We start from the raw sequence: 16,376 nt of genomic DNA on the forward strand, positions 1-16,376 counted from the left end.
CAAAATGATAACCAGGAGACAAAGGGTGCTTTGGTAGCCTAGTTTTATGCATTAATTTAAACTTCATGTTTCGGTTTAAGTGGAATTTTACATTTTATGTTTTCAAGTTTTTAAATGTTTTTAAAAATTACCTGATTTGTCTACCAACACCATAGGTCCAATTAACTTTTTCTCAGAAGCATCTTTTCAAAAAAGACAATTAGCTAAGAAATACAACAAACAGGGCAACACTCCAAATGTGTACCCCAAGCCCATTTTGGAGGCAGTTAGTGAACAAGGGTCTCTCTTGCATGCTAACCAGGATGCTCATGCTTGACCCAGAATTCCTGAATGATCTGCCTCCGAAATTTCCCTTACAGTTTCCCAATGTTCCATTTATACACACAGCAGTTCGGAGCCAACACTAATCCAGCAGCATTTTTCAAGTAATTGAGAGTATATTTTTCAAATACAATCTAGACATAATACCATGATTAAAGTACTGTAGGGGGAAATGAAAGCTTAACAAAACCTTCCTGAAACATAATTGAGAGTCTGCATGAAATCAAGGCCACAGAAATATTTATTATTGTATCTCAGTTTGTGTTAAGTACTTTCAGAAGGTAGTGAACACTAAAAGCATATAATATGAAAAGGAAAGTTGAATTCTTGAGTTTTGCTCTGAAAATTTTCACTCTTTAAATGAGAAACATGACAAAACTTTTCGTGTTAAATTCCTCCACATGCAAACCATTTGTCATTCATTGAAAAATTTTTCTACTTCATTTCTTTACCAAAAATCTTGTGATATCTGATCCATGCTTTGATGCTAGAGATTGTCTTCTTCCCTGGCTTCTTTCCTTAGCTTGTCTGGCAGTTCTCTAAAAGTTAAAAAATATACAAGTGTACACTTGTTAGGAAAAAAGTACTGGCCTCAGAAACTCAAAAATTCTTCGCATTTCGTTATTCTGGAAGAATCTACATTATCAACACACGCACTAGCAGAGGACCGCAGTAGCTCTGGTACGTGCCCCGAGGTCCTGGGTTCACTTAGGATCAGATGCTTTACTCCCCATTGAGACTGTGAATACCTCATTTGGGGACTACAGGAAGCCCTGTTTCTCCTCACCCAAGGGAGACCATCTAGAAGGCATCCTATAGTTTCTCACGGTGCAGTCATTCAAGGCCTGTTTCCTATTCTATGGGCTCAGAAGCCACTCCCAACCCCAAGCCAGTGCAGAAAAACAAAATGACGTAGATCAGAACTAGATTCTCCTGCTATCTCCACAAATAAAATTTTTCACGAGAATCTAAAAAAAGTGATCGCATAACTCTTGAATGAGCTAATAATTTTCACAGCTGAGAAGTAAATCCGATGACTTTTCCCCCAGTTGAAGCTCACGTATGTGTGAAGTTATCCAGGTGGAAGGGGTGCGGAGAGAAGAAAGGGTTAAGAGATGAAAATAAAACAACCCTACTTACAAGATCCTATTTATGTAAAAATTATATTTGTGAAGGAATGGAAGAATCTAAAATATTAAAAGAAAGCTAAGAAAGTGCTTATACATTATGAACACTGGCAAAGGATCTGAACAGTTTTCAGGAGTGTAAATACAATTGATCAGCATTTTTAAAAACATCAGTGTCTTTGGTCCACAAGACCATTCTTTTCCCACCACGTACGCCCCGATGAGTGCAGTTATGTGAGCACTGCCTCCACTGACAGGGCGGGAGGAGCATAACGGAGCACTGTCCTTTGGAAAACAGCTTGGAAATAAACTCCTACTGTCTCAGAAATATCCAAACACTGGACTCAGTGATTTTACATTTCAGAATCTACATTTTGAGGTTGTTCCTTCAGATAAAGAACAGTGTGTAAACAGAAGAATGAACTTCCAAGTTCACCAATATGGGCAGAGCTAAATCAAGTTCAGTAGACATGTACCCAACAGAGTGATGTTAGCCTTTTTGGAGGACAGACATTATGAATGCTCATCATGGATGTGGGCAAATGCTTAAATCTTGCCATAACTAGAAAAAAAGTTGGATACAAAGTTGCATGTGGAATGTATGCTTCCAAGAAAATTTTAATCAGATCCTTTTGCTAGACTGCCTGTTAAAAATTCATCCTAGTTATTAAATACAACTGTTATATTTTTCCCTCCTGTTTTAAGCAACAGGTAATTGCTCAGAGAGGTGCCAAGGTGAACAGGTTTTACACTTGGGCCAGGAGTATAATGTTTGCATGTTGAGCTGGGTTGGCCCTAGAGATAATTTATTAATGTTCTCTGACATTTCGGGACATCCTTAGCTGCGAATGCAAATATATGTTGCTGCCCCAATTCACCAAACTTTTGGTTGATGGTCTGGGTCTCTTCGAGACTGTGTTAAGTTATATTTATTTTCTTCTAGGCAGTGGTGACAATTTTCTGTTCTAGAATGAATTACAAGGGAAGAAGCTTCTATCTGTGACAGAGAACCTACATAGGTCTCAAGAGGAAACTCAGGTGATGAAAGGGATAAGTGCATCTCGGGTCCCAGATAAGGGATACAGATTCCTCCATATGACCTTCCACAGGACTGTATACCCAATTCTCCATTTGATGTTCCAGGATGAAGTCAAACAGGTGTGCAGAGCTTCACCTACCTCTTTGTGACAGACTGTGCAGAGGGTCTGCAGGTTGTCCAGGGAGCACTGTCCTCCGCCACTGGACACAGGCTTGATGTGGTCCACCTGCCAGAAATGCCCTTCTTCTGGGTTTCTTATCATTTCATTAAGCTACAATGAGAACAGAAGATCAGCACTTTTCAACATACACTGTGGGAACGGTTGGTTTTGCCTTGTGCAATCATGTTTACACAGCAAAATCACAGCAAAAAATACATTAGGATGGCTTTTTATAGCTTTTATTGTGAATAGGAAAAAGCCTCTAGGTTAGCAATTTGAAAGCAATAAAATACATTTCTGAAAAAGTTCTTTTTCCCTTACCTAACCCATTTTGAAAAAATTACAAACAAGTATAAAATACCACAACTCCTGACAGATTGGGAAAAATTACTTGCTTCTGCACCTTTGAGCTAGTTTATATAGTCAATAAAACAAATTGTGAAAAGAATAAGAACACATTGGAAATCAAAAACTTCTGAATATTATTGAGTCACATAATCTTTAATCACTGACCCAAGTTCATTTGTTCCTGTCATAGTGAGAGTTTAATATTAATGGCTATCACTTGGAACCTTTTTTGCCATTCATCTGGGAACCTCTAAAAATTAACATGGACTGGGACAAAGTTTCTACAACAGACCTCTATCACTTGCATATATGTCCACTTAAAGCAGCAGTATTTAGGCCAACTTAGACATACACACTTTATATATTATTGGTGATGACCTACATTAAGATGTATTTTAACATTCTACCTGAGGTAGGAAAACCAGCTCACAGAATTGTAGTTTTTTAAATATGATAAAGATGAATGCAAAGATTGTTTTTATTTCCATGGTTTTGGACAAGGACAACATTAAAATCAGCTTCATGCTGCCGGCCCTGGGAACCTATGTCTCAAGTACTTTTAAGGAAGCTTGTCTGACATGTGGAGGCAGAGGAACCCTGACCCCCAGTGCCCAGCCCAAAAGGAGCCCCAAGAGGCAGCAAGCAGGAGTAACCTCCGTCTAGCAGAGGCCAGCACTGTTAGAAGGAGTTAGACATGGCCATCTTGTGCATCAAGCAAATGACTCATTCTTAGGAAAAAAAATCCATTTTGTCTGCTCTTTGTAACCAATTCTTTTACTCTGAATAGTCTCTCTTCTGACAGACTCTTTAATCCAGATGTGGTTCTGTATTCCTCCTAGTAATGCCCTGGCAAACAAATCACTTGCAGTCAGTCTTCAACATCCTAGACTGAACTCTTAAAACAATCACTCCCTCTCTGACTGGCCCTCCCCAGTATGAACCCTATGGTGCTGCTGCGCGTGGGAGCACTTTTGTTTTAGAAGTAGACTATGTTACTTCCACAGTCCCGGACAGGCTGTTTTCAAGATGTCCTGAGTCTTCTCATTGTGTGTCTTCTGGAAGCCTCCACTCTGAGGCAGCAGACAGTGACTGCAGTCTGGCTGACACCCCTGGGGTGGGTGCAGTGTGTGCCTCACCAATTAGACAAAAGGATATTTCAGGAACTCTGGGTATCATGAAGGAAGTAATTCCCTAGCTCTCAAAGTCATGGTAATTCATTTTTGCAGAAATGCTTACTTAATTAATTCTGTCATAATTTGGTGATACAAAATAAATAAAAATGTGTGATTTGACCAACTGGCAGAAATTTATCCAATATTTTTGTGGGCACAGAATGGCTCAGGAGTGATTTTTTAAAATTAAGCACACTACAAAATTACACATTTTGCTCTAGTTTGAAACTTAGGGCTGATTAGATCAAATTAGAAACCAGCTGAGATTTGGAAATAAAAGTGAATATTGATGATTGTTTTCTAAGAATATTTTTTTCATAAACTGTTCTGCTAAAATTACATTTTACGGTGGAATGAACATAAATGTTTTCTTCTCATTGTAATGAACTATATTTTGGGGGCTATCTGTTTGCCCCTGGTCATTCAATACTAACATCATGAAAAGGGACAACCAGACCATAGGTACTTCTCCATGGAATGTATCCTCTGTTAAGATCTCTCCCCAGTATAATTTAATCAGAATCTAATTAAGCTGCTATATCTTATAACTATAATTCTGGAATCAGGGGGATAGAGAAACATGTCAAATAATACCATGAGGATACAGGAAGACAAACCCATAATGTAGGAAATCCTACAGGCAAATGATCCAGTTTCTTGAATAATCAATGGTGTAAAAATGAGATGGGGTGATATAGATTAAATGGAGCATAAGAGGCATAATGAACAAATACAATGTGTGGGTCATATTTTGATCCTAATTTGAACAAAGCAACTGCAAAAAGACATTTTTGAGACAATCTGGGAAACCAAGCCTGGACTTAAAATGAAGGAATCATAACTGTTGGTATAATAATGAGTACTGGGGTATGGGAATTTTTAAAATTTATGTATGAATTTATTGAGAGTATGAGCAGGGAAGAGGCAGGAGGGGGCAGTGGGGGGGGGGTGGTGGTGGAGAGAGACAGAGACAGAGAGAGAGAGAGAAAGAGAATGAATGAATGAATCCCAAGCAGGCTCCATGCTCAGCACAAAACCCGATGTGGGGCTTGGTCCCACAACCCTGGGACCATAACCTGAGCTGAAATCAAGAGTCAGACACTCAACTGACTGAGCACCCAGGTACCCAGGTATGGGATTATATTTAAGACAGACAGAAAGAAAGAAGGAGGGAGGGAGAAAGTCTTTGTGGGAGATACATAATGAAAGGATTTAAAGAGGAAATGAGGGGCACCTGGCTAGCTCAGTCAGTAGAGCATGTGACTTGATCTCAGGGTCATGAGTTCAAGCCTCACGATGGACACAGAGATCACCTAAAAAAAAAAAATAAAAGAGGAAATGAAATGTTGTCTGGAATTTGCTTTAAAATAATTCCAGGAGACTCTCTCTGCCCCTCCCCTGCTCATACTTTCTCTGTCTCAAAAATAAATATAAACATTAAAAAAAAATTTAAGGGGCGCCTGGGTGGCGCAGTCGGTTAAGCGTCTGACTTCAGCCAGGTCACGATCTCGTGGTCCGTGAGTTCGAGCCCCGCGTCAGGCTCTGGGCTGATGGCTCGGAGCCTGGAGCCTGTTTCCGATTCTGTGTCTCCCTCTCTCTCTGCCCCTCCCCCATTCATGCTCTGTCTCTCTCTGTCCCAAAAATAAATAAACATTGAAAAAAAAAATTAAAAAAAAAAAATTTAAAAGGGGGGAGCGCCTGGGTGGCTCAGTTGGTTGAGCGTCAGACTTTGGCTCAGGTCATGATCTCGCAGTTTGTGGGTTTGAGCCCCACGTCAGGCTCTGTGCTGACAGTTCAAAGCCTGGAGCCTGCTTCAGATTCTGTGTCTCTCTCTCTGCCCCTCCCCTGCTCATGCTCTGTCTCTGTCTCAAAAATAAATACAAAAATTAAAAAAAAATTTTTTTTAATAATTCCAGGAGAAAAAAAGAACTGAGGTGAGGGACAGATGAAGGCAAAATGTTGATAACTGTTCAAGGTGGGTAATGGGTATACAAGTTGATTATTCTCTCTACTTTTGCTTAAGTATTTTCAAAAGCTGCTGTATTATAAAGTTGAAAAAAAGAAAATGAATCAATATTCATCACTCAATACAATGCTGCCTTCTCTCTGCCAAAGGATTATAATTTACCTGTTCTAATGGGAGCTTTGAGATCCAGGTAATATCCAGTAGAGTCTTCCTCTGACTTTTGGGAGCATCTCTCAGACGTAGAAAGAGTTCTTGTGCATTTAGGTTACATAGCTGACACACACCGTGTTCAATTTCAAATACTTTGGCTCGCAGGTAATTGTTATTAGATCGAATCCAAAACTCTTCCTGACATTTCAGAGAGCAAAACCGTGACTCCCAAGCGTTCACTTTGCACTCTTGCTTAGTTTGGCAGGTGGGTTGCTGACAGCGAAGGCAAAGCGGATTTCCTGCATTATCCACAGCTTGCAGATAGCCTTTGGATATAGAAGGCTTCACAGCGAGATCAGCTTGGGCTATGCAGGGATTTAGAAATGGGACAGAGACTCCATCATCAAGGAACTTTCTGGAAGTGAACAAAACATTGACTAAGTAATGAACACGTACACTAGTCTAAATAGTCACTACTTCATGTAACAGCCTTTAAAGTTTCAATACTGATAACCAGTAAATGTAGGACTCATGGATTCTGTGACTGAGTGTGGAAATGAAACAGCCATAGTCAGCACTCGATGCTCCATGCCAAATGAAGGAAAGAATGATGTGTTAAAAAAATTCATTTGAATATAAATATGCTGCCTCTCTTGGGAGTTTATATATCTTCAAGTTAAACAACCAGACTTTGAAACATCTGGAGAAGTTGGAAAATGAGAAGTTAAAAAATGCTTCTTCAATCTGGGAAAGGACGGGCTAATGTAAAACCCCACTTGGAGTTGGGGCTACTGTACTCTACATGTGTTGGGCCACACACCTCACTAGGACACAGAGACCATTATGAAGGCTTCCACGACACTCTCGGGGAGCCTCTGTGGGCCTACCGGCAACAGTCACATCTGTAAAGTGACAGAGCCAAGAAGCTAATGGTGTTGACAGGAACTATCAACATTAGACTTACTAAATATGTGCCTCCTCCAGGTAAACTCTTATTTGATTTGATTCAAAGTTAGAAATGACACAGGACATGCACTCTATTTATTAATTATAATTAAAAATTTGTTAAGATAAAAGGAAAAGGAACATTACTCAATTATGCTGAAAAGTCCTACATGGAATTACAACAGCTGCTTGCCTTTTTTTCAGGACTGTTTGTTAGAAATGTTAAAAGAAAAACTCTTTGTGATAGAAAAAGCTCATGACTGGGAAGCAGAGCCCAGATTAGACCTCGGGTCTCCTAGCATCTAATGGCTTTGGGCAGGTCACTTGGTCCACCTGGTCTCAGGATCCTTCTAATTTCAAGGTGAGGACATCCTATCCCTCATAGGGTTGTTACGAGGGTGGAGGAGCTACCTGTTGTGAAATATTGGGAAAGCTTTTTCTAACCGGTAAGGTGGCCACATCAGGGTAAAGTATTATTACAAATATGCATACACAAATTTAAAGGAGTACACACGGTACTATTATGTCCTATTAGTCAATGAAACCTTACTTTGTAGAAGGGTCCTGCGGCCTGGACTCCTTTGTGATCAGACGAACATGGCCCCCATTATTCTTGACCTTGTCCAGTGAGGCTACAGCAACATCTTCTTTGGTGATGTATCTAAAACAATTACATGGTGAGTAGATTTCCTCTCTCTTCTGAGTTTCTCTATTTCATGATCACATTACTCTTTGTAAAAGCAATAGGAGAAAAAGCAAGATGGGGTCTTTATTGTGCTAATACTAAAATTAGGGCATAGCATTTTCTATCCTAACATTGGTCTCCACGTGTGGGAAAGACACCTCTGTTCCAAATTAGTTTCTTAAGATTTATTCTTCTAAGACATTCAGAGTCACTCAATATCCTTTGGACCAATTTTCACTTAGGGGATAAGAGGAGTGGGTGTAGGAATAAAAAGTGATCAAATACATGCACAACTGACATCCTTGCGTAAATACCTTGTTGAGCTGTGCGGATAATCTCTCACTGCATTTTTACCTCCCTTTTGGCCTTTTCTTCAAGGTCCCTCAAATCATCTCAATCATTTATAATGGTGTATCAGCATACTCGGGTAAAGAGATTCTCTTTTTAGTTAACCAGGTTCAATAACAACTTCTATAATCCCAAGGTTGTTTCCATTATTGTCAGCCATACAGAGTTTATGGAATCTTCCACTGAAATAAAGCCACTCTTGATGTGGGATTCAGAACCTTATTACACAACACTATCAATACCACACAATGGTTTAGGGACTGGAAGTAAAGAGGAAAGTTATTCCAATTAAAGGTGACGGGGGAATTTAAGTAGGTAAAATGCAATTACCCAATTAATTCCTTCTAATTAGCATGGCCCACTTTCTCCGGTAGTTTACACTTTTGTAGTTTTTTTTTCCTTTTTAATTAGTTTGAACATGAATTTCTTCATATTTCCAAGTACTTCCTAGTTTGCTAACTTGACAATAAAAGTTAAATCACAATGGAATGGCGCAATATTAGGTAAAATCTTAGAAATTTGCTTTTATGTTAAAGTAGATTTAAAAATCAACAGATTTTCTTGTTTTTATAAGCTATTAATGTTTTGACTAGATGATACCTGCACATATATCAAAACTCAAAAGGCATGCAATGGTGCTTATGGTGAAGAGTAAGTTTACCTTCCAGTCCCATCTCCTCCCCGAAAGCTATCTCTGTGACCAATTTCTTTTGGAGAGATTTTTTTTTTCTGCGCATAGGTTATACCTTTTATGATCTCTGTATTTTTATTGACATATAACTCACATACCATAAAAGTTACCATTTTAAAGTGTACAATTCAGTTCATTTTAGTATACTTACAAAGTTGTCCAACCAGCACCACTAATTCCAGAAATTTCATCACCCCCAGAAGAAACCTGTACTCATTAGCAGTCCTCATTATGCTTTTTACTTTTAAAAACAAATGGTAGCACACTAACCTTTACCTTGCTTTTTTTGCCTACACATATATCTCCAAGCTCTTTCCATATCAGTACACAAGGGTTGCCCTATTTCTTTGATGACTGCATGTTACTGCATTATTTGAATAAACAATATAATATGTCTAACCAACTTCTGATTAATGGCATTTAGGTTGTTCTAGTCTCTGTTATCACAATGTTATAATATCCCTACACATTACATACATGTAGAATAAGTTGTCAGAAGCAGAATTGCTGGGTCAAAGGTCTTGGGTGCTTTAAATGTGGACAGGTTTTGACACATTGCTCTCTCCTTTGGGTTTGTACCAATCAATATACAAGTCCACTGTCAATGCAGGAAAGTGCCTGTTTCCTCACACTTATACTAGCACAATGGTGAGGGAGTGTGGGGCAAGCTGAGGGCAAAGTACAGACTAACAGCAATGCCCCACCCCCCGCCTGGTGGGATATGTGTGATGTTCCTCGGACACTGCTGGCTGCCCAAGAATAGGGGAAAGGAAAGAGCAAATGGTTGACAGACAGAGGTCACAGTCATGCAGGACAGGAGTCTCCTTCAGTTTACAGATAACTTAGTAAACTGCAAGAAAAGCTCTAATATCACCCTCCTCAAGATATTAGGGGTGATATTAGATTAAGGGGTTTATGTGCTTGCCATGGCAATGTGGGAAACAAAGCCAAATGAAAAATTAAATTCCCTTACTGCCTACAAGTCCTTGAAATAGGCAGAGTCCCTCTAGGGGCTCAGCTGCCTCAGTGATGACACTTTGCTAGGGGCAAAAGGGAGCCTAGGCCTAACATTATCCTGCCCCCAAGATCCTGTAAGTCTACTTTAACACATAAAAATCCCTTTGGAAACTTCCTTTATCTCAACTCCCCCAAGATATACGCTGGCAATCATACTCCAAGCTTATGGCCCCTGATATACATCTGAAGGGTCTCATGACTGAGGTTTTACTAAACAGTAATAAATGGCATTTTCATAATTGCAGTTCGCCCCTAAAGGTCCTGGAAACCTTGCCTCCAAAATTCCTTGGAGTCTTACATTGTCTATAACCCCCTCCCAACCTGGGGGTATATAATGAGTTGCCCGTCACAACCCCAGTGCAGCTCTTTGTGCCCACAGGCCCTGTCACCTTTTTGCACCAAAAGTCTTTTTTTTTTTTTAATTTTTGTTTATGTTTATTCATTTTTGAAAGACAGAGAGAGACAGAGCATAAGCAGGGGTGGGATGGAGAGAGAGGGGGACAAAGATTCTGAAACAGGCTCCAGGCTCTGAGCTGTCAGCACAGGGTTCGATGCGGGGCTCGAACCCACAAACTGCGAGATCATGACCTGAGCCGAAGTCGGACGCTCAACTGACTGACCCACCCAGGAGCCCCACCAAAAGTCTTTTTTTGCATCAAAGACATCTTCAAGAATTCTTGGCCATCAGCTCCAAACCCCACCATCAACCCAAAACCCCACCAACAAATATGTCCATTAAAAACATCTCTGCTAATGGTGATACTTATCTCATTTTGGCTTTAAATTTACATTTCTCCTATTAAAAGTAAGAGTGACTCTCTTTTCATATATTTCCATTTCTACTGGTGTGTTGTTTTTAAAGCAAAAGAAAAAAGAACCAAAGTGAATTCTTTTAGAATTCTCTAACTTGCCCTTTTGGTTTTGAAACTTCCCAGGTTCCTCCATCCCCCAATTCTTCAACCATTTTATCTCCTTGACAAAAGCACTTTCACTAAAGTATTTCAGTGGATTCTAATGAACTCAAACACTTCCTAGCTTTGAGGGGCAAGGGGATATTAAGCCTTGCCTCAGGTATTATTCAATGTTTAAAAGCTTAGAATCCTAATTCAGTAAATTTAAAAGATGCTGAGAAATCTATTCAGAGATTTAAGAACTAAAAATAACCTTTCCTACAAGAGATTTAAGCACAAAATTCTGGAAACCACAAGAAATAGATCAATCAACCCCAAAGCAGGAAGTTGGCAGCTTTTCAAACATGGTTGTGAGTTACCAACATTTAATTTTCCACTGAGGTTTGCTAGGAAGTTGATGTAAGTATACCACCTCTCAAAAGGATTATGGTAAATCTCAGTTTTGAAAAACAGGGAAAGGCGAATGTTGTCTACTAATTAGTAATTCCCAGACGGGGATGGCAGTGGCGGATGGCAAGTTTTGCAATAGAAGTATGTTGGGAAGTGGCCCTCAACAGTGAAAACGGTGCTGGGTTCTGGGTTGCTGACCTGCTTTGGGGGTCAAAATAAATAGGTGGCATCCTAAACCTAACAGGGCTCCCAGAAAGGCAGGCCTACCTCTGACAAATGGGAACTCACAAGCAGTGGCTGGTGGTCCTGGCTTCATTCACAATTAAGACTGAGCTATTCAAAAGCTAAGTGTAAACTCTGAGCTTGGACGGGTCCTGTGCACTGGTGGAAGTCAATGCAGGATAATCTGGCTGGAGATATGGCCACTGCTTAAAATCAGTATCTATTTGTCTTTATTCTAAGGCCATTCCATTTTTTCATAGAAGAATCATCTAATTTTCCGCTAGGAAGTAAAATATGCCTCCTAGAATTCTAGAAGTGAAGAATGGGGTCTGGGGAGTGCCGGTTTTCAATATAATGCCTCTCCCTTTATCTCCACTAAGCTTGGTGTTTCCAAGGCTGGTGTGTCTCTGGTTCAGTTTCTCTAGAAAGTAAACTGGTAGGACAGGGGGAGGTCAAGGCATCCAGTGTCTACCTGCTCCTCATACAGATTTCCAATCAGTGCTGCTGTGCAGCCCCATCTTTGACACTTGCTTTCAGAGAGAGACAGTTCCTCCAAGTCACTGGGACTTGCCGGGGTTCTCCACAAGAACCGGCAAGCTTGCCCAAAGTGCACTCCTCTGCAGGTGCACAGGCTTCATTTTCATGGCTCTGCGAAGTCCATTTCCCTGAAGTCTTCCCTCTCTTCCTCTCTCTGATCAGTGACCAAAGTGTCTAGATCTACCTCTTAACACCTCTCTTCATCTTCCTTCCTCCATTCCCATTGTTCCTGCCTTACTTAATAAAAGTGTTCAGGGGTACCAGGCTGGCTCAGTCAGTAGAGAATGCAACTCTTGGGACTGTAAGTTTGAGCCCCATGTTGGGTGTAGAGATTACTTAAAAATAAAATCTTAAAAAAAAAGCCTTCATCTTTCCCCCTAGCTCTACCATAGTAGTCTTTTAACTTGTGTAGAAGGCAGTATCTTTAACAACCTTTCTCTAGGATTCTTGTCTCTGGTATTCAGTCCATCACTCATCTAGGTAATGTTGTAAAGGGACTTTGCAGATATAATTAAGGTTACTCATCAGCTGACCTTAAGAAAGGAAGCAATTCCAAGCATGAGAAGGATTTGACATACCACTGCTGGCCTTGAGATGTAGAACCCATGTGTTACAACTAGAAAGAAGCCTCTAGAAGCTAAGGATGCCCCCCCCCCACCCTTCCAGCTAGCAAGAAAATCCAAGTCCTATAATCACAAGGAACTAAATTCTGTCAACAACCCAAATGAACATGGAAATGGAGTCTTCCCAGACTATCAGTTAAGAGTCCATCCAGGCGACACCTTGAATTCAGTCTTACAAATTCCAGAGCAGAGAAACCAGTAGAGCCATCTCAGATTTCTGACTTACAGGACTGTGAGACAATACATGTCTGTTGCTTTCAGCTGCTAAGTTTGTGGTAATTTGTTAAGGCAACAATAGAAAAATAATGCACCTTGTCTCCCCACTTCAAGCCTGCTCTTTAAAAGAAAAAAAAGTTTATTTTTGAGAGACAGAGAGAGAGAGAGAGAGAGAGAGAAGACAGGATCTGAACCAGGCTCTGTGCTGCCATTAGAGAGCCCAATGCAGGGCTCAAACTCACGAATCATGGGATCAAGACCTGAGCTGAAGTCAGATGCTTAACTGACTGAGCCACCTAGGTGCTCCTCAGGTCTGCTTTTTTTTTTTTTTTTTTTTAAACGTTTATTCATTTTTGAGAGGCAGAGAGAGGCAGAGTGCAAGTGGGGGAGGGGCAGAGAGAAAGGGAGACACAGAATCTGAAGAGGCTCCAGGTTCTGAGCTGTCAGCACAGAACCGATGTGGGGCTCAAACCACCAACCATGAGATCATGACCTAAGCCGAAGTCGGACGCTCAACTGACTGAGCCACTCAGAAGCTTGCAGGTCTGCTCTTCTGATCTCATCTCTCAAATGCTGCCAGAGCAAGCTCTTAAAAACACAAATCCGATTACTGACCATGCTGCTTAACACAAGTTTTAACTTCACTGTATCATCTACATAAAATGTTATAGATAATACCATGTGTCTGACTTTGGTTTGTATTGATTTCATGACTTTTGCTTTTATACCTGATTGGCTTTCTCAGGTAGTTCTTTAAGTGGCCATCCATGTCTGATGGGGAGGAAACAATGCGACATGTCTAGAAATGGCTGGAGTGGGTTGTAAATTCAGTTAAGAAGGAAACTATGGTAATGTAAAGAGAAGACCAATACTTCAACTAAGATGGTGGCTATGACAATGAGAATATGGAGAGGACCACAAGAAGTTCTGAGAAAAGTAACAGGCATCATGCTTTTTGTTACATACTGAGTGGGTATCTGTATGAGGGGTGTGTGCATGTGTGTGTATATATATATTATCAATGCACACATGTATTTTAAATGTATTTTTTATATAAAGTAATACACATTTGTGGGAACAATTTAAGCAGTACAGAAGAGTTTAGGTGAGTCTGAAACTGGCAGCTCATGGACAAATCGAACTAGTCAAAGGACCTTAATCGACTAATACAGCATTTTATTTTATTTTATTTTATTTTATTTCATTTTATTTTATTTCATTTCTTTTCTTTTTTTTCTTTTCTTGTATTATTTTTTTAACGTTTATTTATTTTTGAGACAGAGAGAGACAGAGCATGAATGGGGGAGGGCCAGAGACAGAGAGAGGGAGACACAGAATCTGAAGCAGGCTCCAGGCTCTGAGCTGTCAGCACAGAGCCCGACAACGCGGGGCTCGAACTCACCAAACGTGAGATCATGACCTGAGCCAAAGTCGGACACTTAACCGACTGAGCCCCCCCAGGTGCCCCTGCAGCATTTTATTTTTTAATCTGAATTTGAATGACTTTAAATGGGTTATGCACTTTCCAATTTGCTATACTTCGACATCCTACCTCAACCTTTTCTGGTTTTACGCTTGATCCCATTTGTTCATATATGGTTCCTGCTTAGCTTTTAGTCATAGTAGTTTGTGATCCAGGCATAAAGTATAAAGTCCCTATCATCTCCACAAATCCCCTATCATATGGTCTAGAGCAAGATCCCTCAACAAGGGCACTAATGACATTTGAAACAGATAATTGTTTAAGTGCAGTTCTGTTCACTGTAGGTTACTTTGCAGTGTCCCAGGCCTCCAGCCTCTAGATTCTCCCCATTTGTATCCCCTAATCCTAACAAACTAAAATGCTTCCTAACACTGCCACCCTGGGGGGTAAAACTGCTCCCAGCTAAGAACTACTGTCTTAGAGAAAACTCTGGTAAGGGTTTCTATGATACCCTTGCAGACACTTTCTATGTCCGAACAGCAATTACATATAACTGTGTCTCCATTCTTTGTTATACTTATTTTTCCCCTTCATAATTTATCACAAGTACCACTCCTTATTCTCACCTATGAATATACCATAGGCCACATTTGGAAACAGCTGAAGAGAGTTTTCACTGTATAGAGTTACAAGTTGTTTGACTAACTGCACCCTCTCACATATCATGGATGGATGTTTTTCACCTGTGTGCATGGAAAAGGCTATAGACGGTAACTGACGGGATGTGAGGATGAAGGCAGATTATAGGTGTATGGAGATGGCAAGAGCTACAGGGGCTTCTGCCATGTGGCTGCTTGGTGAGGGGCTCTGAGATCTCTTCCCACGCGGGAGCTGGGCAACAGAACCCTTGACCGAGAATCATTCCTCCACACCGAGGGAAGAGTCTACAGGTGGTGGGGACTGAGCTCACACAAGAGGATACCTGAGTGGGGCAGAGAGGATTCTGATGCCAAGAAAGTAAGTGTACAGAGATTAGAAAGAAACCTGTAATGATAAAGGGCAAAATAATTACACAGACATGAGACACTAAACCTTTCCTTTTACTTTGCCCCCCCACTGTAATCATCACCTCCCAGCCTTTGGGCGGGAGTGCGTCAACCAGAAGCAGCTTCCCTGCCGCACGGCACCCAGACCGGTGCCCTCTTCTACCAGGGGATGTCTTTCTGTTGTTCAATAGTGTCCCAGGCTTAATGGGCCACAGGACACACTGGCCTGTGACTCTGGCCTCTCTCCTGATGAGTGGGACTCATGGTGACCAATATCCTACAAACCTGATCTTTTTGAGCAGATTTGATCAGATTCACAAAACATCTAATTCTATTCCTATAAAATAAGCTACTGTTTTATGTATAATTTTCTCTTAACTCATCAGGATTTCATGAGTGGTTATATAAAATGTGTCAGACCCCCCTGTAGAAGTAACCGTGACAAAATAATATAATACAAAATAAAAAAGACAACGCATACCTTTTAGTACTGTTTTGTTTGGTTTGTTGCTTTGTGATCTCCTCCAAAGCAAGAATTGGGCTACAGAATAGCTGCCCACTTTTCCTGATTATCTTTTGCTTCATGGCAGTCAGACTACTCCATTCTCGAACAAACCTCAAAATCTGGCAGAAAATGAGATAATGAAAAGCTCTAATGGCTCACCAGGCATCTTCCTTTGAAAGTAAAGCCACTTATAACATTAGAAAACTGAGGTTTTATTATATCCTCCAAATAGGCTTCTGAATGTCACAATTTAAGGCTTTCTTCAGATTGATGCCGTCTTCCTATCTTTATTGTAAAATACTGATGGCCAGTTCTCTTTCAACCCAAAGGCTCCCTAAAGACACATTTCAGGATGCCCCAGCGTATGTCCTTAATGCACATAGGGACCAACAGCAATAATGTGCCCAGTGCGACCGAAAGGGGCCCGGCTGTCAGAAGCACAAACCCAGCAGTGCCCGAGGCAGAGCTGGTCGTGCGAGCGGGGGTCTTACAGCGGTGGCAGGTTTCAGTGCAACATCTGAGAACTGCCTTGTT

At 40.7% G+C, this 16,376-nt stretch overlaps 1 protein-coding gene and 1 long non-coding RNA gene across 7 annotated transcripts in view; one reads left to right on the forward strand and one right to left on the reverse strand.

Annotated features, from left to right (window-relative positions):
• Window positions 1–544: 544 nt before the first annotated feature.
• The window catches only part of ZRANB3 (zinc finger RANBP2-type containing 3), a 304,410-nt gene continuing 288,578 nt past the window's right edge, over window positions 545–16,376 (reverse strand). For all 6 annotated transcript variants that reach the window (XM_045479592.1, XM_045479595.1, XM_045479591.1 and 3 more), the window contains 5 exons: window positions 15,819–15,961; window positions 7,779–7,889; window positions 6,296–6,698; window positions 2,627–2,758; window positions 545–860 (listed from right to left, as the gene is read on the reverse strand). In XM_045479592.1, the coding sequence (XP_045335548.1) occupies window positions 762–860; window positions 2,627–2,758; window positions 6,296–6,698; window positions 7,779–7,889; window positions 15,819–15,961 (888 nt within the window). In that variant the 3' untranslated portion in view covers window positions 545–761. The remainder of the gene's footprint in view (window positions 861–2,626; window positions 2,759–6,295; window positions 6,699–7,778; window positions 7,890–15,818; window positions 15,962–16,376) is intronic.
• On the forward strand, window positions 6,692–9,355 carry LOC123598856. The gene is made up of 2 exons (XR_006712830.1): window positions 6,692–7,589; window positions 7,786–9,355. It is a non-coding gene; the product is annotated as an uncharacterized LOC123598856 (long non-coding RNA).

The sequence above is a fragment of the Leopardus geoffroyi genome, chromosome C1 (assembly GCF_018350155.1).
Source record: "Leopardus geoffroyi isolate Oge1 chromosome C1, O.geoffroyi_Oge1_pat1.0, whole genome shotgun sequence".
Classification (NCBI taxonomy): domain Eukaryota; kingdom Metazoa; phylum Chordata; class Mammalia; order Carnivora; family Felidae; genus Leopardus; species Leopardus geoffroyi.